At 38.4% G+C, this 25,462-nt stretch overlaps 1 protein-coding gene across 2 annotated transcripts; it reads left to right on the top strand.

Annotated features, from left to right (window-relative positions):
* Positions 1-709: 709 nt before the first annotated feature.
* LOC311088319 (uncharacterized protein) lies at positions 710-25,462 on the top strand. 2 transcript variants are annotated; one of them, XM_084122275.1, is made up of 4 exons: positions 710-836; positions 14,268-14,308; positions 14,400-16,218; positions 25,047-25,462. In XM_084122275.1, exons 3-4 carry the CDS (start codon positions 14,546-14,548, stop codon positions 25,051-25,053), a joined length of 1,680 nt encoding a protein of 559 aa, XP_083978401.1. In that variant the 5' UTR covers positions 710-836; positions 14,268-14,308; positions 14,400-14,545; the 3' UTR covers positions 25,054-25,462. The 2 variants fall into 2 exon arrangements, with proteins under 2 accessions (XP_083978401.1, XP_083978400.1); XM_084122274.1 differs by having other exon boundaries at positions 14,268-16,218.

The raw sequence follows: 25,462 nt of genomic DNA, 5'->3' as shown, positions 1-25,462 counted from the left end.
AAATTTGGAACACAACTTGGTTAGATATTTGGCTTTGATTTTATAGTAATTTTTTTATAAAACATATTTTGTAAAATCTATATTTTATATAAAATAAAAATATTAAATAAATTATATTTGATTTAATGTAAATTTAAACTTCCATAACTTTTTCATACTTTAATTTTTTGAAGTGCTTTCACCTCAGTAATAATCTGCATTTTTATCCCTTTAAAACAAGACCAAACTTGGGTCTATACTCCAAAGCATTCTTGAATAACAACCATTTAAGCTTGAATAGTGCATTTTTATGTCCATTCTCAAAAAGGGGGGTGACAGCTAAGGGGTTAATAAACATATTTAGAGGAAAGAAGTAATATAATTGAAGAATTCCAGATGAAAGGTAATCAACAATTAACATTAAAGATGATTTTAAACTCAGTAGAAGGGGGTATACAGTAATAATACAGTTTTTAAATAGAACAAATTTGATCTATAGAATATAGATAGGCTATTATTATTATGTTTAGTATCAGTATCCCTGATCTCTGGAATGTGATGGGCTTTGGTTGTAGATGAGGAGCTGAACACGCTGAAAGCTCGAGCCCTGATTGTTCTAGGAGTTGTGATATATTTATTGTCTCTGAGCTATTGCCTACAGTAGATGGCGGTAATGCTCTTTTAAGAATGCGAGCCGCCAATAAGTCCAAAGAAGAAGACCTGAGGAATGCGGAAGTGACGCGTGTCGCGGAGCTATGAATGAGCGGGAGCAGCCGATAGTAGTTCCAGCAAACACCGACAGCTCCAGCACTGAACCCCATTCATTCATTTCCAGTGTTTACGAAGCACGCGCGCTGGTAAGTTGATGAAGTTACTGTGTTTTTCACTTTTAAACACTTCAATCGTCCTCTCATAAATCTAGGCAGTAGTTGTGTAGCCAGCTTTAGTTAGTGTTTATTGGAAGAGAATAGTTAACTGCAGCTAGCTTAGTGACCAACACTTCACTACTGTTCGCTAGCAGTCAGAAATGTGTAAATTAAACCCTGAGGTCATAGTTAAATAATGTGATGTTGCACTTCATAGTTTTTCTGTCAGCCCTGTTTACATACATGAGGTGGTCAGAATATTAGAAACACATCTGGATATATAAAGCAAATAAGTACAGCAGCAGCAGCAGCACCCCCACAAATAATGAGACCTCAATGCTAAAACATGTAAATGTGTATAAAATCCTGAACATTATAGAAAAGCAGAATTTATGGCTGAGCATACAGTATCATAATGCAATAAACTTATAATTTGCATAATGTGTTGGATGAGCAAAATGATCATCCAGCTTCTTCCATAATGTTGTTGTGTAAGAATAACTCTAGTGTTTTGTGTATAAGAAAAAATACATATATTTCACTCAACAGTTCTGTAAATGTGTCCTATGGTGTGACATTTAAAAAGTACTAAGAAATTATATTAAATAACATAAAAAAATACTTGAGACAGAATTGTTCACATTATTAAAACATTGTTTTCTTAAAGTGATATTTATTTTACATGAAAGTACTAATTAGAATCATTTTCACCATGGATAGATGAACCTGATAAACTTTTCCCTACGAATGTCAATAAAACTTTTTCGCCACCCTTACAAAACTGTTTGAAATTGTACCTATTTAAGAGGAGATATTATTGTAACTCCCCTAATGCCAAACTTGACTCTTTTTTTTTTTTTTTTAAAGATATTTTAAAATAAGTATATTTTTCTGTTGTTTTATGTAGGGATCGACCGATATGATTTTTTTGTGCCGATACCGATTTTCTTTTCATAAGCCTTAGCCGATGACCGATACGGGCTGCCGATTTTCTTGGGCCGATATTTGGAGCCGATACTGCTTTTGCTCACTCAGTTTACATCATAAAAATGACACATATATAATATATAATGTCTCAATTAAGAAAGGAACATTTATTGAACTTAAAAAAAAAAAAATATTTGACAAATATTTAAAAAAACATGTGAGGAAGATCAAGTAAAAAAAAATTCAGTGCTGAAAATACTGAATATATATATATATATATATATATATATATATATATATATATATATATATATATATTAAGCATAATTAAAATTCTGAAAATAAATATTTAAGCATAATAAATAAAATAATTTGACTGGAACATGTTATTCTGTGTACTTGTCTGATATGTAATCGTGATCTCCATTTTAAACAAAAACAAAAACGATTTTAAACCAAATAGATTCTAAGTTTATTATGAATTAGGGATCGCGTCTAAAACGTGTGGAAAGCACGGCCGCGCCGCTTCTACATGCGCTTGCGTCTGTTGTTGCTATGCAAACATAACTGCTCTCTCCATGATGACGAGGAAGTAAGGATTAATTTATTTCTAGCCCTTTACGACTACATATATTTATGGAGATAAGAAATAAAAACCAGCCCTGTCCAGCTATAATCCGCTGTTCGGCTGAGCTTTCGATGTTCTCATGGAAAGGTCAGTTGTTTTTTTGTCAGATGACCTGCGTGCGCTTGCGGCATTCTGAAAAGTACGTTAGATGTTTTCATCTCGCCACGGCCTGGACAAACGAGCGCGCTGCATTGCATGCGTGTCGCAGCCGCGTCGCTTCTTTGAGCACACGTCCAAACCTCAGCCAGGTGGTCGCTGAATAAAACTCCCACAAATATCACTGAATCACCGAACAACGTCGGCATTATTTATTCCTATGACCAGTGTTTGTAACAGCTGCCGTATGCATATGGATAGCCTCAAACTTCGCTATTTGCAGCTCCCTAAATACAATGACAAGCAGTTTTATAGATGAGGCATTCGCGTTTTCCATTTGGACCCACAAACTTGCTTAGCTATAGTTGCACGCACATATAGAGCAACGTGTTTCCATTTTCAAAGTGTATTTCAGCTAAGTCAAACAGTTAAAAAGATGCTTTGAAAGTTTAAAACTAACCGCTGTCTTGAAGAGGCTTCCAGCACTCTGCTAGTGTGGGAGGGGCAGTGCAAGGGCTGCACGTGAACTGCAGCGTCTCCAGCAACACAGAGCTGCCTGCGGACGCCTGTCTGTAATTAATGCGGGAAAAAAACTATCGGCGAACGCAGCAGCCGCATATCGGCCGATGCCGATACACTTCAAACCCGCAAATATCGGCCCGATTTATCGGCCGACCGATATATCGGTCGATCACTAGTTTTATGTTTGTCACACCATAGGAACCAACTCTTGAACCAAGTTTGTTTGGGTGGTGGCCATCCTGATGAAACAGTTGTCTCTGACTCCAGAAAAGATTGAAGTTGTCAATGAAGTTCACTCCTTTTATATTGCAGGTTTTTTGCAGCCATGTATTAAGCCCAAGCAACCGTGAAAACCTGTTTGTTCCTCTTGCTGGGAGAGGTCCACTGAGGAATGTTTGAACTTTCAGTCTTTTAAGTGTTTCAAAAAGTTCCTTGAAATCCTTCTTAAGGAGTTCTGACTGCTCTTTATGAATATCATTCTTCCCCACATGAATGATGAGTCGATTAGCAGTCTTATGTTTCATCAGAATGTTCTGAAGTTCCCTGTTTACATCAGAAGTTGTTGCTTGTGGAAGGCAGCACGTAGTTGTATCCCTGCCGCTAATGTTTCTGATTATGGAGTCCCCCACTATCAGAGTCCTGGGCTCGGCTGTGCTCTGAGCTGAGTGCCGCTGTCTGCTCCACCTTGAGCGCCAGTTAGCATCAGTGTTAGCTACTGGCCCATTCAGTCTGTGTTCGATCACATTCATCACATTAGGGGATTCCTCATTTACATTCATTAGCACTTCAAATCTGTTCTCAAGGCAGTGGTAGGAGACCAGTGTTTGCAATCCTTGTCAGAGCTGTATCTGGGGTAGAGGATGGCTAATGCTGCAATATGTGATGCTTGTGACAATCTGATGTCTCGAGTGCCTTTGGGTCTCGCTCCGTTTGTGCCATCGATTTGTAAGTCGATCGGCTTGTTTCTCTACCTGTGGAGGAGCACTAGTTTCATGGGACTCACCGGCTATATGCTGAGGGTGTCCATGACGAAGCTCTGTTGTGTGCTCCGTCTGGTTTGGTGGTCCCGTAAGTAACTTTGCTTCAAGAACTGCAATCCTTTGTAAAAGTCTGTGGCAGTTAGTGCAGAAAGTAGATTCTTGAACCAGAAGAGGCATTTTCTCTCTTATCCTTATGAATGTAGGCAGTTGTGTTTTCCTTTCCCCCGGAATGTAAGCTGGTCGGGTGAAAGAATTCTGCGTTTTTGTAGTAATCCAAACTTTGTCATTTGAGCACTGTGCTGATTGCTGAAGTTAAAATTAGGTGATAAAAGGAGATAAAATATAAAAGTATAGAAGATGAAATATAAAAGCGATAGAGCAAAGCGCGGAGTTTTGCATTTTTGAAGTTTGCGCAGAAAAATGTAAGAGTATTCTGTTAAAATTATGTCGTGTTAGCGGCCCCTAAGTTAATAACTAATGATCGTTGCAACGGAAGTGAATCAATAAAAACTAACTTTAGCTGGAAAATAACTTTATTCTAGAGCTGCTATAAAGCCAAAACAATCTCTGTTACTTTAATTTCCTATTATCACTGTAAAGCCGCTTTGGAACAATCAACATTGTTCAAAGCGCTATATAAATGAAGATGACTTGACTTGACAAAATTACTCAAGTAACCGCACACCGACACGTTGCAACTATTGAGCCTTCATCAGGGTGTGGGTAGCAAACACAGAGTCCTTTTAAGCAGCAATTAGTTAGTCATGTGACAATCACCTGGTTACGTAATATAGAATAGTCAAAAATAGTCAGAAAAGTCAGAGAAGAAATTATTAGATAAATAGCGAAGACATATCTCACCAAAACATCCCAAAAAACACACAATATAATATAACAATGCACTAAAGTGTAACTAACTTGTTCTTGAGAAGCTGAAGAGGCTTGATGGCTCTAACACCACAGGATTAGATTCTATTCCATCCAGAGCATATGAGAGGAGTGGAGCGGTGAGAATCTCCGCTCATCGCTCACTGAACTGTTCACCCCTCCGCTCCCCCGCTCAAAGCTACATCAGGCCGCTCTGCTCATTTTCGCTCAGCGATCAACGCAGTTTGCTTCGCGCTCCACTCAAATCACCCCCCGCTCGCTCCAAAAAAGGAAAAAAATCTACATGTAGGCCTATATCACTTGTAGCGGTCCCCAACCTTTTTTGCGCCACGGACTGGTTTAATATCAGACAATATTTTCACGGACCGGCCTTCAAGGTGTGTGGCGGATAAATACAACAAAAATAAAATGATACGACTGGCATAAAAACTGGGGTATTTTTTTAAATAGCCTATAATAATAAACGTGAATCCAATGTGTAGGCCTACTCGCAACTTTATTAACAGCGTCCTCTAACATCGCGCAGGCAAATGAGAAAGTCTGAACACAAACAAAATGCCCCCAAAAGAAAGTGCTTTTCAGTGCTGACGCGTTCATGTAACATGTAAGGGTGGCGCTGCCAATAAAGCACCTAAATGCTGTCACAACGAACCGGCAAAATTAATGATTATGAATATGTAAAATATAGCAATCCTAAAATATAAAATCCTGAACATTATAGAAAAGCAGAATTTATGGCTGAGCATACAGTATCATAATGCAATAAACTTATAATTTGCATAATGTGTTGGATGAGCAAAATGATCATCCAGCTTCTTCCATAATGTTGTTGTGTAAGAATAACTCTAGTGTTTTGTGTATAAGAAAAAATACATATATTTCACTCAACAGTTCTGTAAATGTGTCCTATGGTGTGACATTTAAAAAGTACTAAGAAATTATATTAAATAACATAAAAAAATACTTGAGACAGAATTGTTCACATTATTAAAACATTGTTTTCTTAAAGTGATATTTATTTTACATGAAAGTACTAATTAGAATCATTTTCACCATGGATAGATGAACCTGATAAACTTTTCCCTACGAATGTCAATAAAACTTTTTCGCCACCCTTACAAAACTGTTTGAAATTGTACCTATTTAAGAGGAGATATTATTGTAACTCCCCTAATGCCAAACTTGACTCTTTTTTTTTTTTTTTTAAAGATATTTTAAAATAAGTATATTTTTCTGTTGTTTTATGTAGGGATCGACCGATATGATTTTTTTGTGCCGATACCGATTTTCTTTTCATAAGCCTTAGCCGATGACCGATACGGGCTGCCGATTTTCTTGGGCCGATATTTGGAGCCGATACTGCTTTTGCTCACTCAGTTTACATCATAAAAATGACACATATATAATATATAATGTCTCAATTAAGAAAGGAACATTTATTGAACTTAAAAAAAAAAAAATATTTGACAAATATTTAAAAAAACATGTGAGGAAGATCAAGTAAAAAAAAATTCAGTGCTGAAAATACTGAATATATATATATATATATATATATATATATATATATATATATATATATATATATATATATTAAGCATAATTAAAATTCTGAAAATAAATATTTAAGCATAATAAATAAAATAATTTGACTGGAACATGTTATTCTGTGTACTTGTCTGATATGTAATCGTGATCTCCATTTTAAACAAAAACAAAAACGATTTTAAACCAAATAGATTCTAAGTTTATTATGAATTAGGGATCGCGTCTAAAACGTGTGGAAAGCACGGCCGCGCCGCTTCTACATGCGCTTGCGTCTGTTGTTGCTATGCAAACATAACTGCTCTCTCCATGATGACGAGGAAGTAAGGATTAATTTATTTCTAGCCCTTTACGACTACATATATTTATGGAGATAAGAAATAAAAACCAGCCCTGTCCAGCTATAATCCGCTGTTCGGCTGAGCTTTCGATGTTCTCATGGAAAGGTCAGTTGTTTTTTTGTCAGATGACCTGCGTGCGCTTGCGGCATTCTGAAAAGTACGTTAGATGTTTTCATCTCGCCACGGCCTGGACAAACGAGCGCGCTGCATTGCATGCGTGTCGCAGCCGCGTCGCTTCTTTGAGCACACGTCCAAACCTCAGCCAGGTGGTCGCTGAATAAAACTCCCACAAATATCACTGAATCACCGAACAACGTCGGCATTATTTATTCCTATGACCAGTGTTTGTAACAGCTGCCGTATGCATATGGATAGCCTCAAACTTCGCTATTTGCAGCTCCCTAAATACAATGACAAGCAGTTTTATAGATGAGGCATTCGCGTTTTCCATTTGGACCCACAAACTTGCTTAGCTATAGTTGCACGCACATATAGAGCAACGTGTTTCCATTTTCAAAGTGTATTTCAGCTAAGTCAAACAGTTAAAAAGATGCTTTGAAAGTTTAAAACTAACCGCTGTCTTGAAGAGGCTTCCAGCACTCTGCTAGTGTGGGAGGGGCAGTGCAAGGGCTGCACGTGAACTGCAGCGTCTCCAGCAACACAGAGCTGCCTGCGGACGCCTGTCTGTAATTAATGCGGGAAAAAAACTATCGGCGAACGCAGCAGCCGCATATCGGCCGATGCCGATACACTTCAAACCCGCAAATATCGGCCCGATTTATCGGCCGACCGATATATCGGTCGATCACTAGTTTTATGTTTGTCACACCATAGGAACCAACTCTTGAACCAAGTTTGTTTGGGTGGTGGCCATCCTGATGAAACAGTTGTCTCTGACTCCAGAAAAGATTGAAGTTGTCAATGAAGTTCACTCCTTTTATATTGCAGGTTTTTTGCAGCCATGTATTAAGCCCAAGCAACCGTGAAAACCTGTTTGTTCCTCTTGCTGGGAGAGGTCCACTGAGGAATGTTTGAACTTTCAGTCTTTTAAGTGTTTCAAAAAGTTCCTTGAAATCCTTCTTAAGGAGTTCTGACTGCTCTTTATGAATATCATTCTTCCCCACATGAATGATGAGTCGATTAGCAGTCTTATGTTTCATCAGAATGTTCTGAAGTTCCCTGTTTACATCAGAAGTTGTTGCTTGTGGAAGGCAGCACGTAGTTGTATCCCTGCCGCTAATGTTTCTGATTATGGAGTCCCCCACTATCAGAGTCCTGGGCTCGGCTGTGCTCTGAGCTGAGTGCCGCTGTCTGCTCCACCTTGAGCGCCAGTTAGCATCAGTGTTAGCTACTGGCCCATTCAGTCTGTGTTCGATCACATTCATCACATTAGGGGATTCCTCATTTACATTCATTAGCACTTCAAATCTGTTCTCAAGGCAGTGGTAGGAGACCAGTGTTTGCAATCCTTGTCAGAGCTGTATCTGGGGTAGAGGATGGCTAATGCTGCAATATGTGATGCTTGTGACAATCTGATGTCTCGAGTGCCTTTGGGTCTCGCTCCGTTTGTGCCATCGATTTGTAAGTCGATCGGCTTGTTTCTCTACCTGTGGAGGAGCACTAGTTTCATGGGACTCACCGGCTATATGCTGAGGGTGTCCATGACGAAGCTCTGTTGTGTGCTCCGTCTGGTTTGGTGGTCCCGTAAGTAACTTTGCTTCAAGAACTGCAATCCTTTGTAAAAGTCTGTGGCAGTTAGTGCAGAAAGTAGATTCTTGAACCAGAAGAGGCATTTTCTCTCTTATCCTTATGAATGTAGGCAGTTGTGTTTTCCTTTCCCCCGGAATGTAAGCTGGTCGGGTGAAAGAATTCTGCGTTTTTGTAGTAATCCAAACTTTGTCATTTGAGCACTGTGCTGATTGCTGAAGTTAAAATTAGGTGATAAAAGGAGATAAAATATAAAAGTATAGAAGATGAAATATAAAAGCGATAGAGCAAAGCGCGGAGTTTTGCATTTTTGAAGTTTGCGCAGAAAAATGTAAGAGTATTCTGTTAAAATTATGTCGTGTTAGCGGCCCCTAAGTTAATAACTAATGATCGTTGCAACGGAAGTGAATCAATAAAAACTAACTTTAGCTGGAAAATAACTTTATTCTAGAGCTGCTATAAAGCCAAAACAATCTCTGTTACTTTAATTTCCTATTATCACTGTAAAGCCGCTTTGGAACAATCAACATTGTTCAAAGCGCTATATAAATGAAGATGACTTGACTTGACAAAATTACTCAAGTAACCGCACACCGACACGTTGCAACTATTGAGCCTTCATCAGGGTGTGGGTAGCAAACACAGAGTCCTTTTAAGCAGCAATTAGTTAGTCATGTGACAATCACCTGGTTACGTAATATAGAATAGTCAAAAATAGTCAGAAAAGTCAGAGAAGAAATTATTAGATAAATAGCGAAGACATATCTCACCAAAACATCCCAAAAAACACACAATATAATATAACAATGCACTAAAGTGTAACTAACTTGTTCTTGAGAAGCTGAAGAGGCTTGATGGCTCTAACACCACAGGATTAGATTCTATTCCATCCAGAGCATATGAGAGGAGTGGAGCGGTGAGAATCTCCGCTCATCGCTCACTGAACTGTTCACCCCTCCGCTCCCCCGCTCAAAGCTACATCAGGCCGCTCTGCTCATTTTCGCTCAGCGATCAACGCAGTTTGCTTCGCGCTCCACTCAAATCACCCCCCGCTCGCTCCAAAAAAGGAAAAAAATCTACATGTAGGCCTATATCACTTGTAGCGGTCCCCAACCTTTTTTGCGCCACGGACTGGTTTAATATCAGACAATATTTTCACGGACCGGCCTTCAAGGTGTGTGGCGGATAAATACAACAAAAATAAAATGATACGACTGGCATAAAAACTGGGGTATTTTTTTAAATAGCCTATAATAATAAACGTGAATCCAATGTGTAGGCCTACTCGCAACTTTATTAACAGCGTCCTCTAACATCGCGCAGGCAAATGAGAAAGTCTGAACACAAACAAAATGCCCCCAAAAGAAAGTGCTTTTCAGTGCTGACGCGTTCATGTAACATGTAAGGGTGGCGCTGCCAATAAAGCACCTAAATGCTGTCACAACGAACCGGCAAAATTAATGATTATGAATATGTAAAATATAGCAGAAGACATTTTAATTTTTTTTATGTCTGTCGGCTGGAAAGATGTTGACTCGTGATCTTCGCATTAGCCTAGTGAACGCGCCTGAGAGAAATGCACATTTCATACGGGAGAGCAGTCTGTTTTCTTTCGTTTTGAATTGTTCTGTTTTAAAGTAGACATTTCAAGCTTTATATATAGGCTATGTGTCGGGTCTGTGAGGCAAGTAGGCTATACGCTGAGTTTCGGTTCATTCATGAGACAAACTCCAGGTTCACGCCGGCGCCTTCGTATCGTGGTATTTTCTATTTTCTATCTATTTTCTAATATATTTAGGCTACTACTTATTAAATCCAGACAATTGGTTGATGAAACCTTGATTAAAATTAAGATACAATTAATACAAAATGAAATTAAATTTAAAGACAGGCTTTGTGCTTTCTGTTTGAGGTCTCAATGAAAGTTTTAAAGCAGTCTTAAATCTTAAGTTTTAAAGCTTTTAGAGCGCTCACGTCCGTAACGGAGAACTGTCCCGTTCATAACATTGTTTTTTTTTTTTGTATAAAATTCTAAATAAATGCGACTTATAGTCCAGTGCGAGGCTAGGCCTATATGTTTTTTCTTCTTCATGGCGCATTTTTTGACTGATGCGCCTTATACTCCGGAGCGACTTATATTGATAGGCTACACCGTATGAATTCTCCAGGGTGTCCGCGGATCCTTAAAAAGTCTTAAAGTCTTAAATTAGATTTTTAAAATTTAAGGCCTTTAAAAGTCTTAAGTCTTATTTTTTACTTATGAAAGGTCTTAAATTTTCGATGGCAATTTGACTTAAACATATCTAAATGTTTTCTAAATTAGAACCATCTAATTAGCGTACTTTTTTTATTTATTATTCATTCTTTGTGGATTTGCTTGTTCACGTGACATTTCGCGTCATTCGCGCATTTCGCGGCAGCATTACGTCCGTCTCCTACACGCACGCGCAAAACAGGAGGAGAGAATAAGCGAGTTGGTAAATGTCAGTTCAATTCTAAGTTCAGTGTGTAGTGGTTTGCGATGTGTATTGTCTATTATGATATTGTAATCATTGTTTTAACAATGTACGAGCGGCACTGTGAGCTGACATCACTTTTGTCAAAATGAAGCTATAGCAGAGTCTCAATGCAACAGACAGCGATGAGTTTTTGACTGGAATCCGCGTTTTTGAACGAATCAATTTAATGATTCAATGAACAATCACTTGCTTCCCGAATGAATCAGCCGTTTGAACGAATCGGTTGAATGAATGACTCCCTCAAATCATTTATTAAAACCATAGATATCATATAATAAAGGCCTTTATTATATGATATTATCTATGATTAAAACAGTGACTTGCCGCCACCTACTGGCAGCTTTAGTTTAATATTTAGAGTACTTTTTAATTAGAATGTTAAAATTAGAAATCAGTTCATATTTAACAATCTCATAGCTTTATTTATGCAATTGTAAATACAGTGTAAATATATTAATGCCAGATCTTATGCTGCCACTGTGTCACCTCTGCACTGCAAAGATGGATTTTGATTTAATGATTTAATTTGACTGGTAACAGTGGTATTGTGTAAGTATTCTAATAGAATTTAATTTGAATGTTAGAATTTGACATAAAAGGTGATGCATACATCTACAAATGTCAATAAATAGGTGAAAATGCCCCTGGAAATCAATTTAAGATGACAAATATTACCCCTTAATAAAACATTTTAATTTCTGTCACTGCTGTGAACTGAACACTGCATAGAGTATGAAAAATATGAATATCTTCGTCAGTCAGCTGTCAACAACAGGCCTAAACCAGCCATGGCACCAAGCACAAAAACACAATCAGTAAAATATCTAATTATTACCAACAAAACTTTGAAAATATCGATCGAGACATATTTTGTCAATATTGCACACCCCCTAATGCATGGTATTAATTTTGATTTCTTCGGGTCTTAAAAAGTCTTAAATATGACTTTAAAAAATGTGCAGATACCCTGTTCTCATTTTACTTTTTGAACTCCATTATTGAGCCGAGTTTTGCCTGAAAATAGTATACTGTTGATGACTGTGCAAGACAAATGGATTCAGGGTCAGGCTTTACTGAGCATGCTTCAGACTCGTGGTGTGAGCGGAGCGAAATTGGAGCGGGAAATGCGACGCTCCGTCCTTTTGAAATTGCCGCTCTGCGCTCGCAAGATCCGCCCGCTCGCAAGATCCGCTCGCTCGCGCTCCACTCCGCTCACATGCTCTGATTCCATCTAGAATCGTGAGGGATGCCGCTGAGATCATTACTCAGAGCATTACTCCTATTATAAACAGGTCGATAAGAACAAGGATACTTTCCCAATGACCTCAAGATTGCCAGAGTGATTCCATTATATAAGAACGGGAGTAAACTAGACCCTGGTAATTATAGTCTCAATTCTTGGTTGTCTGTCAAAGATAATTGAAAGGATAATTTTTGAACAGATTGATAATTACTTAAAATCACAAAACCTACTTTATGAGTTCCAGTCTGGCTTTCGTAAATCACACTCTACGGATTCCTGTTTACTGTTTCTAACCAACTATATAAAAAAGTAGGTAGATAATGGAAACTTCTGGGGCATGGTCATGTTAGACTTACAAAAAGCCTTTGATACATTCAACCATTGTGTTTTAAGTCAAGTCACCTTCATTTACAATGCACTTTTAATAGTATGGATTGTTTCAAAGCAGCTTTACAGTGATAATAGAAATTAGCGTAACAGAAGTTGAAGTTGCCAAGTTCATTAGTCAATAACTTAGGGGTCGCTAACACGACACCGTTCTAACAGAAAACCCTTAATGCGCTCCGGCCGTTCCATCCGCATATAAAGTACCTGGTGTCTCAAGAACGCACTCCATGAAATGATTATCCGTTTTCTTTGCACAAACCTCAAAAACGCAGACTGCGCACACATGCACATCACATGTTCGGTCGATAGGTATGCGCGCATATATGTGCGCAGGCGTGTAGTCCTTCACAAATCAACCCTCACCAAACTACTTGTTAGGCCTTAAAAATGTATAATTCAGAAATTGTCACGTCTGCGTAGCCACGCAAACCGGAATTATCCCAACAACGTTTTATCTGTATAGAGGTAAAGGAAAGGAAAGGAGGCCTTCACAGGGGAGAGACTAGTTGACACTTCAGGACTGCGTTGTCATCGTGTCCTGGCGCTAGTCCTTCATCAGATCTGGATACGGCCTGGATCCGGCGGACAGCGGTAAACCTCGGGATAAACAGAGAGACTAATATTAGCGTATACACCATCCTTTTTATGATGTACCAAGTACATCAGGATTTATGGGAAGTGTTCCCAGTCCTTATTCATTAAATTGAATAAGACTTAATATTTAGTTGCAAATCCTTTGCTTGCAATAGCTGCATCAAGCCTGTGACCCATTGACATCACCAAACTCCTGCATTCTTCTTTTGTAATGCTTTTCCAGGCTTTCACCGCAGCCTTTTTCAGTTATTGTTTGTTTTGGGGGGTTACTCCCTTCAGTCTCTTTTTTAGCAGGTAAAATTTATGTTCTATGGGTTTAAGTCTGGAGATGGACTTGGCCAGTCTAAAACTTTCCAATTCTTGCCCATGTTGAACTCTTTTGTTGTTTTGGCACTGTGTTTTGGGTCATTATCTTGCTGCATGATGAAGGATCTCCCAATCAGTTTGGTTGCATCTTTCTGTAAATTGGCAGACAAAATGTGTCTGTACACTTGAGTGTTTCTGATAATCAATGAAGATTAATGAGCCCGTCCCAGAAGAAGCCATGCAAGCCCAAGCCATGACATTACATCCACCATGTTTCACAGATGAGCTTGTTTGTGTTTGGGGTCATGAGCAGATCTTTTTTGTTCTCCAAACTTTAGCCTTTCCATCACTTTGGTAAAGGTTAATCTTTGTCTCATCAGTCCATAAAACTTTGCCCCAGAATGTTTGAGGCGTGTCTCTGTTCTTTTTGGCAAATTCCAGCCTGGCCTTCATATTCTTCTTGCTAATGAAATGTTTGCATCTTCTGGTGTAGCCTCTGTACTTTTGTTCATTAAGTCTTCTGCGAACAGTAGATTGTGATGCCTTCACTCCTGCCATCTGGAGGTTGTTGCTGATGTCTATAACAGTTGTTTTAGGGTCTTTCTTTACAGCTCTACAGCAGTTGTCTACTTTCTACCATTACATCAGGGCTCACTTTCATGTCCTTTCACTTTATATCTCTCTCGGTTAATTATTTTGATGTACTGAAAATTAAATTTAATATATTTTTCTTTCATGTCAGACCTGATGGAAGTGAAGGAGGAGAGTGAAGAACTGATGGAAGTGAAGGGGGAGAGTGAAGAACTGAGTGAAGTGAAGGAGGAGGAGATCGAAGAACTGAATGAAGTGAAGGTGGAGAGTGAAGAACTGAGAGACGTGAAGGAGGAGAGTGAAGAACTGAGTGAAGTAAAGGAGGAGAGTGAAGAACTGAGTGAAGTGAAGGAGGAGAGTGAAGAACTGAGTGAAGTGAAGGTGGAGAGTGAAGAACTGAGAGACGTGAAGGAGGAGAGTGAAGAACTGATGGAAGTAAAGGAGGAGAGTGAAGAACTGAGTGAAGTGAAGGAGGAGAGTGAAGAACTGAGTGAAGTAAAGGAGGAGGAGATCGAAGAACTGAATGAAGTGAAGGAGGAGAGTGAAGAACTGAGAGACGTGAAGGAGGAGAGTGAAGAACTGATGGAAGTGAAGGAGGAGAGTGAAGAACTGAGTGAAGTAAAGGAGGAGAGTGAAGAACTGAGTGAAGTGAAGGAGGAGAGTGAAGAACTGAGTGAAGTGAAGGAGGAGAGTGAAGAACTGACATTTTTAAGGGAAAGAGGAGCCAAGAAATCTTTCACCTGCACTCAGTGTGGAAAGAGTTTCACAAGCAAACAAAATCTTGAGATTCACATGAGGATCCACACCGGAGAGAAGTCGTTCTCATGTGATCACTGCGGCAAAACATTTCTTAGGGCATCAGTCCTGAAGACACACCTGGCAGTTCATGCTAAGGAGAAGCCACATTCATGTTCTGTGTGTGGAAAGAGTTTTTCACTTCTGCTGTATTTACATAAACATCAGAAAATTCACACTGGTGTGAGAGAGTACGTGTGCTTTGAGTGTGAGAAGACTTTTACTACAGCAAATGGTTTAAAACTGCACCAGAGAATCCACACTGGAGAAAAACCTTACAAGTGTTCACGCTGTGACAAGAGATTCGGTCAGCCAGTACATCTGAAAACGCATAAGAGAATCCACACTGGAGAAAAACCTTACAAGTGTTCACACTGTGACAAGAGATTCAGTCAGCCATCAAATCTGAAAACACATGAGATGATCCACACTGGAGAACAACCTTACAAGTGTTCACACTGTGACAAGAGATTCAGTCGATCAGCACATCTGAAAACACATGAGAGGATCCACACTGGAGAGAAACCTTACAAGTGTTCACACTGTGACAAGAGATTCAGTCGATCAGCACATCTGAAAATACATGAGATGATCCACACTCGAGAACAACCTTACAAGTGTTCACACTGTGACAAGAGATTCAGTCAGCCATCAAATCTGAAAACACATGAGATGATCCACACTGGAGAACAACCTTACAAGTGTTCACACTGTGACAAGAGATTCAGTCAGCCATCAAATCTGAAAACGCATGAGATGATCCACACTGGAGAACAACCTTACAAGTGTTCACACTGTGACAAGAGATTCAGTCAGCCATCAAATCTGAAAACACATGAGAGGATCCACACTGGAGAACAACCTTACAAGTGTTCACACTGTGACAAGAGATTCAGTCTGCCATCAAATCTGAAAACACATGAGATGATCCACACTGGAGAGAAACCTTACAAGTGTTCACACTGTGACAAGAGATTCAGTCAGTCATCAAATCTGAAAACACATGAGATGTTCCACACTGGAGAACAACCTTACAAGTGTTCACACTGTGACAAGAGATTCAGTCGATCAGCACATCTGAAAACACATGAGATTATCCACACTGGAGAACAACCTTACAAGTGTTCACACTGTGACAAGAGATTCAGTCAGTCATCAAATCTGAAAACACATGAGAGGATCCACACTGGAGAGAAGCTGCACACGTGTGATCAGTGCGGGTCGAGTTTCTCTATTAAAAGTCGCCTGAATCTACACATGAAGATCCATGCATTAGAGAAACCACTTAAACACAGTCTGAGATCACGGTAAGTAGTTTAATTTCATGTGCTGAGCAACAAGTCGGTTCTGTGTAATTTAGCCACACATCACCCTATAGCCAAATCTCTCCACTCCACCTATAGCCGGTGTGTGGTTAGCACAGGACACTTTGTTGATTGATATCTATTAACTTGTGTTCAACCAACAGTAATGTCTATTTTGGCAGTTCAGATCAATGCAAAAAAACACAAATTCGCTCTCTGAATACTGTTAGGGTTAGGCTTAGGGTTAGTAATAATGACATCAGGATTTATGGGAAGTGTTCCCGGTTCCAGCTGACCTAATCTATCCAGCCTTACATTGGATTATAGAAGTCTATAATGTATTATGTGTACGCTAGTCCAAAGAGATGTCTTTAATCTAGCTTTGAACTGACAAAGTGTGTCTGCTTCCCGGACAATGGTAGGAAGACTGTTCCAGAGTTTTGGTGCTAAATAGGAGAAGAATCTACCGCCTGCAGTCGATTTTGATATTCTAGGTATTATCAACTGGCCGGAATTTTGAGATTGCAATAGACGTGAAGGACTATAATGTGTTAAGAGCTCGCTCAATTACTGCGGAGCTAAACCATTTAGCGCTTTGTAAGTAATCAGCAATATTTTAAAATGTATACAATATTCAATAGGGAGCCAGTGCAGTGTTGACAGAACCGGGCTAATATGGTCATACTTCCTGGTTCTGGTAAGAACTCGAGCTGCTGCGTTTTGGACCAGCTGTAGTTTGTTTATTAAGCGTGCAGGGCAACCACCCAGTAGAGCATTACAATAATCTAACCTTGAGGTCATGACCGCATGAACTAATTCAGTCCCTACAGGATTGCACTATTTTTTGTGTGATTTTTGCAATCAAAATAACTTATTTTGTGGTGGTAATTTCCAGATATTTGTGAAAAAAAAATTGCTATTTTTATATTTTATAATTAGGACATCACATTTACCATAACAGTATTATGTCAGATGCACAATAGTCATACATGACAAATCACAAACAATGCATAAAGCTTGTTTATTTTGGTCTAATCAAATTCTCTTCAAATTAACTTTTAAAACAAACTATGGGCAATTTTTCTACCTGACCTATGTAAATATTAACAGCAGGTGTAGTAATTTATACTGTAGAACTGTGGGTAAATCCTGAGTTGAGGGGTCCTGAGCTGCAGTAGGCAACCAGTTACTTACTGTGCGGCGTTTTGCAAGGCGTCCCCACTGCGTTAAGCTACGCAATACGAAGTGGACGTTCGAAAGGGAACTACTCGGTTACTATCCTGAGAGTAGGGAATGAGTATTGCGTAGCCGGCCGCACTATAGTAATCTGGCAAGTTGTCGCTTCAGACGTTAAACCTGCTAAAATCATGGTGTTTTTTTGGGGACTAATATAGGCTAAGGCCGCGCCCCTTTGGCGTTGCAGCACAGCCAATGAGTGAGCCAGACACTCGCTGTGCTAGCTGTGCAGCTGCAAAATGCGTTTTACATTATAGGCTTCAGTAAATCGAGGAAAAGGAGTTTTCCCTTTTCCCGCAACATCTGTATCCACGTAAAAATGCATTGAAACTTTAATTAAACTAGAGATATTTCAATTGAGTGATTATAATTTATGTTTTGTGAGGTCTTTTTCATTTTTGTGATTTTGCGGTTAAATTAGGAATTATGCAGCATCGCAAAAAAATTTGACAATTTGATGATTTTGCGTTGTATTCAGCGATCGCGGAATCGCAAAAAACTGGAGAGACTGCTAATTGTTCTGCATTTTTCATTGAGAGCATATGACATAATTTAGAAATGTATAATTGTAAATTAGCAATGAATGAATACATTTTTTCCTCAGGGAGACTACAATGCACTCCCTGATGCGATACTGTAGTAGACGATTGCATAGTTATAATTTTGTCCCTGATATTATCAATCTTATAAGTGAAGAAGTTCATAAAGTCATTACTGCTGTGCTGCTTGGAAACGTCTGGGGTTTATTTTTTGTTAGTTTAGCCACTGTTTCAATTAAATACCTAGGGTTTTGTTTATTTTCTTCTAATAGGGTTGAAAAATAAGCAGATCTAGCAGCTTTTAAGGCCTCTCTGTATGCAATCGAACTCTCTTTCCATGAAATGCGAAATACCTCTAGTTTTGTTTTCTTCCAGTTGCGCTCCATCTCTCTGGCTGCTCTCTTAAGGGCCCGAGTGTGCTCATTGTACCATGGCGTTGGACTATTTTCTTTAATCTTCTTTAAGCTGTAGCGTTAATAGAGTGATTCTGACAATTTAATTTAGCTCAAAGGAATTAATTAATTTATAGGGAATTCGAAAGAATCACTTATTACAACCGAGCAAATGACTCGCGGTTCATTTGAACTGGCTGTAACTATCACCCCCGCGCGGGCACTCTCAGTCTTCAGTTCTGTCTTTGCTCTCTCCCTCGATCAAAATCAACTGATCCTAAAGGTCGGAAGACCGAATCCATGTTTCACGTGGTGCATTCGGAGAATATTTTTGCTTAACCCTCTGGAGTCTGAGCTGTTTTCTGGGCCCTGGAGGTGTTCTGACATGCTCTGACATTTCTGGTTATTTCTGTTACTTGTGACATTTTCATGGCTAAAGTCTAATTACACTGTATTCAGCACAAACTCTGCTACAATAATATATCAACAGCATGTATGTAAAAGTTTGTAGTTTTGAGATAATGACATTTATGCGTGGTTTGTGAAAATACAAAAAAAAATTCTCACTGAAATAAGGCCATGAAACCCATACTGATTATTTCTTCACAAGACTTTTGAAAATTGTATCACGTAGCCTAGAATATTTGCTCTAAAACTATGTGAAAATCACCCTGACTGCTCATTCAGAATAAGACAATATATTGATTTAAAAATTTTACGACGTGTTTTGTGTCTAAAAGCCTTATGCGTGAAGTCATTAATATGTAAGCTTTTCACACCTGAGAAAGACAAAGACCCTCCCCTAATGGCCCTATTAGGAGCTATCAGGCTGTCATTTGCCCCTGTCATTCTGGGCAACCTTGCACAATACTGTAAATGAGGACATTTAAAAAAGAATGGCTTTTAAATTGTTTGGATTTATTTACAACACAACATAATCCAAAGATACACAACAAGTGCCAAAAAAAGCTCTTGTTGAAAAGAGTGATCCAAAGACAGAGACATTTGTGCCATTCCTAAAAACATTGTACATACCTTTCATTTCCAAGGTGTTTGATTTTCACTCTACCATGTTCATGTACAGAGACTCATGTGAATGTTGAAGTCAGCAGGACTCAGTGTCATCTGGGCCCTGAAAAAAAAGTGAACATACTGATATCAAGAGAAAGGCCTGCATGATTTTTCTGGTTAAAATTGCTTTTTAAAATTCACAGAATACACACACACACACACGTTTCCAACAATATATAGGCTAATATAATGAACAGTAAACACCAGGTTTGTTGTGCTTTGTAGGCATAAGCTATGCGCAGTGCTGGATAAAATAATAACCTATAACGCCCGTTCCACACATACTCCGTTTGCAGTGCGTATGCGGTGCGTATTTTTTTCCGTACCCATGTTAACAGGTTAGAGCTTTCACACTGCACGCGGTTGCAGTCCGGCGATCCGTTCCAGTTGCGGTGCGTATACAGCAGTGCAGAGATCGTTTCCGCACCGAGTCTATTTTTGCTGTGCTGCAAACGCTGAATTAAAGTGACAGCGCATGTTTCGTGGTCAAAATGAACACAGATTGACCTGCAAATGTTGTAATTTCACCATAAATGCGATTAATTAAATAAAATGTATAAATCTCACCATAAATGTATTTAAATAAATACTATGTTTTTGGTAAAGCAAGGAAAGCTACTATTTACCTCAACAAGGCGACATAATGAACACTTGTCACATTCGTGGAGGTGGAAAAACAAGTTGTGGCATGCAAGATTTATTGTATTAAAATTTAAATGAAAAAGAAAAGGCATGAGAATCGGCTGTTCTTATCAATTTTAAGTTTTAATTTAAAATGTTTGCGATTTAATATAAGTACATGGTTAAATATTTGACCACTTGCTTGAGCAACTTTAGTAGAAGTAATGCATTGAATAATAGGCTGCCGTTGCAATTGTGTTTAAACGTGCATACGTCTATTAAAGAGTATGTGTACAAAGATAATCGCAATGCTGAGACGTTAAGACCGCGGGTAAATCAAGGGAAAATACAATTTACTTCAACAAGGCATAATGAACAACACTCGTCTCATCCGTGGAGGTGGAAAAACAAGTTCTTTGTGACATGCAAGGTTTATTGTATAAAGATTTAAATTATGCAAAAGAAAAGGTATGAGTCTGCTGTTTTTGTCAATTTTAAGTTTTAATTTAAAATGTAGGCTATTCGATTTTAATATTTGTACATGGTAAAATATTTTACCACTTGCTTGAGCAACTTAATATATAATTATATAGAAGTAATGCATTTAATAATATGTTGTTTAAATTGTGTTTAAACGTGAATATGTCTATTAAAGAGTGTATAGGTGTACAAAGAGAATTGCAATGCTGACAAAAAAAACTTTTTTTAAATAAAAGTTGCTGATAACTTCTGGATTTGAAATACAAATAGCGAGTATGTATATGTGTTATAGCCTACAGCAGCGGATCAGTTACGCACTGCAAACGCAGCATATGTGAAAGCACTATTGCATGTGCTGCTCCTGCACTGCATACGCACTGCAACCCGCACCGCACACGCACTGCACACGGAGTATGTGTGAAACGGGCGTAACAGTATAAATCTTCCAAAAGATTTCAGTAACAACTAAGCTAGAGAAAAATATATTGATTATCATGTTACTTCAAATGTTTCCATTCGTTATGATGATATGAAATGAGATAATAGTAAAAACATGAAGCCGTTTGCTTTTCAAACGCGATCGCGATCCAAAATATAATACATTCAAACGCGATCGCGCTCGAATATAAAACATTATGGTTACCATATAGGCTACATATCTACGTTTGAGCAGATATTCACAAACACAGTAACAGTAAACACGGGTCTAAATATTATAATATTCACCATATATCTAGCAACAGTTCAACTGCAATGTGACATTTATGCAACAATAGCAAACTAATATGTAAGAATTTCTTACCTTACATCTTTATTGTCTTCAAATCGCGTTCTTCTTCTTCTGAGGTAAATCCAATGTAAGCTCAGGCACATCTTTCAAACTCGACGAAAAGTGAAGTGAAGTGTTTTGTTGTTGAGGTAATGAGCCATTCGCGTTCCATGTGGAGATTTGCATGTGAATATCTTTTGCGCGAGTGGGCGTGGTAAATTAAAAAATAATTAGGAAGGGTTTGAGAAGCTGGACATCTTATTGGTTTTATACAAATTACTTAAACAGAGAATATTTGTTTTCTTTTTGAATCTGATCATTTAAAAGTACACACTTAAGTGTTTATAAAGGTGTATGGCTCATAAATGTGTGACAAGGATTCGCTGAGTTTTGTTTCAGTTTATAGACGTGCTCAAGAAAAAAAAGTTCACCGCGACGGAGGGGCAGAACGCACACCCTGTTTATTTTCTTTTTTTTACAAAGGCACAATGTTTTGATTTGATTGTAAGTGGACACATACAAAAGTAGAAATATCACAGATTCTTTTTTTATATTTCTTTTTTCTGTATGACCATAAATGACGGAGTAATTTAAGTTTATAGTACTACAATGTGGAAAAAATCCAGCAAAACGCGCCGGTGCGTTTGCCGACCTCAGAGGGTTAATTGGCTTTGGGTGTGAATTGCAGTCAAAAAAAAGTTGCCTTATCTCCTTATCTTCTCTCAGCTGACATAACTTTAAATAAACGCAAAAAAAATGTTCGTTATGTCCTAAACAGCCAGGATTCCCACACAACAATAAAGTCCGATTCGCGACCTAATGACTCCTTTGAGCCAATTCATTATAATGAATGGTTAAAGCAATTGGTCTGCTCGTCAGTGTCTGAATCGGTGTATAACAAATCATTACTTAGAAGAACACACATCTGAAATGAGAAAGTAAGTGTACTTACCTCATTTAGCAAGAGTGTTTAGTAAAATTTACTCTTAATAATCCACAGTATGTATAGGCCTATGACAATATGTGTAGTAAATAGGATAAGAAAAAAAATCACAAACTGTTTCTTTGTATTTATTTTAAATTTAACATTTATTGTCAATATTGGGCATGCGGATCATGTGGGTACTAGGCTACTCTTTGCTGTGTGTGGATGATCATGTCGATCAGCCACCACCGAAGACCAATTTTGACCCAGGAAAAACCCTGAATGCACCAGTTCAGTTTAAGAGTCTGGAGGCTACTTGCGTCTTTGCTTTGGGGATTCCCTTCTGTTGTAGGAAAAGTTCGTTGGCTGGTGTCCTCATGCTGGGATGGATGTCTGGGGCGGCCAATCATGTGGTGTTGGCGGATAAATGAAAGTCTTTGTTGAAGCTGGCTTTGCAGAAGAAACGTGGACCGAAATCTTGCCACAAAACTTAACTTAGAACTGAGCCTTACAACGGAAATTAAGAGAACTAAGAAAAGAAAGAAAATTGAGATGAGAGTAGTAAGATGGCTTGAATGAAGTTGTTGAACCCGTTCTTCTGATCTTGATTTGGGTTCTTCTGTCTCTGCGCAATCTACATGGTTACTACGCGTCTACTCTGGTCTCTTCTCCCTTTGTGCACTTTTTCAACCTTGTTGAGAATTCTTCCTAACTTTGTTCAGGTCTAAGATTTTAAACTCACATGTTTGTCCAACCTCCTAGGAGAGATCTAACCAATTAGACACTGACTTAATTTAAGAGGTGGCTCTATTCTCTTCTTATCCTAAATCATGCGTTATCTGTGATCTCCTTTCTCTCCAGCACTAGCAGAGAGAACAAGAGGCCACAGTTTAGACATTATTACTATTATAAGAATACAAAACATTTTACACAGATTTCAATCAAGCCATCTTTTGAATCAAGAGCATACGATCATACTGATATGAAACACAACACACTTTCATTCAAACATCTAACAGTTATAACCATTAAATGACTTACATGGGATCTAAGCTTATTAAACATGCATATAAGTGGTAGAAACAACAGAATTATGTAGTTGCATGATGTTTGATTATAAGTCCATCGAAAACTGTTCTGGGATTATTTTATGTATTGTTATAGGTAAAATCTCAGTTCTTGTGGTTTGAAGAGATTTTAACTCTGGGTCATTCAGAGGTCCTTAAGGAGAAGGGGGTCTGTTTTGTGTATCTGTCGTGGGGGTCCAACAACTTCTGCTGTTATCTTGATCGAGCACTGAGTTGTGCCATCTCTGAACCAATCATTCTTTTAAAAACCATCTCACACTGACAAGTTCTTCCATTAGTTGAGCTTATCTCTTCGAAGTTTGCATGGCCATCAAGTTCTTAGCTGGGGGTTTTCGTTGGTTAGCAGAGACTGTCTGGAGCCTGATTTTATGGCTCTGGCTCTGGAATGGTGATTTGGGGTCTGGAATGTTGAGTTCTATGTGGAATTATGTTTGAACAAATCACCTGGAAGATTAATTTGTGTTTGGTTCGTTCTCAGTTGCTACAAAGTGCAAAAGGGGAAACTGTGTCTAAAGTGCTGGAAAAGAGAGAGTTAAGAGTTTCTGTCTCAATATCGAGTTCTTCTAAGCTATCTGGGATGCTGAGATGATGAAACTGATCAGGAAGATTATTGATAAAGCAATCTTTAATGGCAGAAGTGATAGTTCTAACATATTTGTAACACGGAGTCGGCTTTGCAGCCTTGGCTAAATGAAGTTTACACGCGACTAGATAATGATCTGAGATGTCATCGCTCCGCTGCAGAATTTCAACAGCATCAACATCTATTCCGTGTGATAATATTAGAATATGATTACGACGATCAGTAGGTCCTGACACGTGTTGTCTAACTCCAATTGAGTTCAGAATGTCTTTACATGCCAATCCCAATGCATCTTTTTCGTTATCTACATGTATATTAAAATCACCAACAATTAGAGCTTTATCTGCAGCCAGTATTAACTCTGATAGAAAATCAGCAAATTCTTTGATAAAGTCTGTATGGTGCCCTGGTGGCCTGTACTATATATTGCTACATTAAGCACCAACAATTCAAAATAATTATATTTTAAACTAGACTTCTCAGTAATTCTGAAGATATTACTATAAATTACTGCAACACCTCCCCCTTTGCCTTTCAGACGAGGTTCATGTTGAAGACTCAAATCTCATCATCAAATCTCAGTAGTATTATGTATCCGTTTCATACATTTTATATACATTCATAATCATTTGTAATCATTGTATTTTGTGAAGATGTGGGAGAGACTTTGGGAGACTTTGGACTTTGAGTGTGTGCTGGAGAGACTGAAAAGTATATGCAGTGTTTTCCACAAGCATAGAATAAGTATATACATTCCATTTGCTCATCTGTATTATAGCTGTTTATAATTTGTTGAACATCAATTAAATTTTTACCCTTAGATGGGTTTAGGAGTGTTTTGGGTTTCCTAATTCGGGGAACAGACACAGTCTCTATATGATGATAGCTAGGTGAAAGAGGCTCTATGTGATGGGATTTATCTGACCTGGGTGACGTGAGACCGCTAGCAGACGGTCGGTTAAGCCAGTATTATTATTGCAAGTGACTTGAGATGTTTTTTTTTTGTTTGTTTTTTTTCCAGTTCATAATCAATTAGCATTCAGCTGCAAATTCTACAATCCAACATAACAATATTAAAGTTTGAGCTTCATTTCAACTAAGTTTTCTTTCTACCGCTGTGATTTCAGGTGCTGAAGATGAACAAGATGATCAGGAGTGTCTGAGGATTGCTCTGATCGGGAAGACAGGAAATGGGAAGAGTGCAACAGGAAACAGTATTCTGGGAAGAGATGGGTTTGTCAGTGAATTAAGACTAGATTCAGTCACTACAAGAACAGTGTGAATTAAGATTAGATTAGCAGTTACTGCAAGAACCAGTGAAATCCTTTAAGATGAACTAGAGAAGAAATCGCTGTAATCTCCTGTGATCAGAGTCCCTAATAACTACTACTAGATTTGGGCTCTCAGGGATAGTCGCTGTAAGTTGCTGTAAAGCCTTAAATCTAGCCTTTGTTTGATTGACTTAGTGCATATTAATATTCTGTTTGCTTAGGATTCTGATATTCTTTGTGTATTTTCTCTGATAAAATTATATTGTCTCTGT

The sequence above is a fragment of the Abramis brama genome (genome assembly GCF_963993115.1).
Source record: "Abramis brama genome assembly, chromosome: 1".
Taxonomy (NCBI): domain Eukaryota; kingdom Metazoa; phylum Chordata; class Actinopteri; order Cypriniformes; family Leuciscidae; genus Abramis; species Abramis brama.
Note: the sequence above shows the minus strand (reverse complement) of the source record. Positions and strands in the feature narration are given on the sequence as shown.

Bases quoted from the DNA above. Each gene is read 5' to 3' on its own strand.
- LOC311088319 (XM_084122274.1), top strand. From the start codon at position 14,273: ATGGAAGTGAAGGAGGAGAGTGAAGAACTGATGGAAGTGAAGGGGGAG.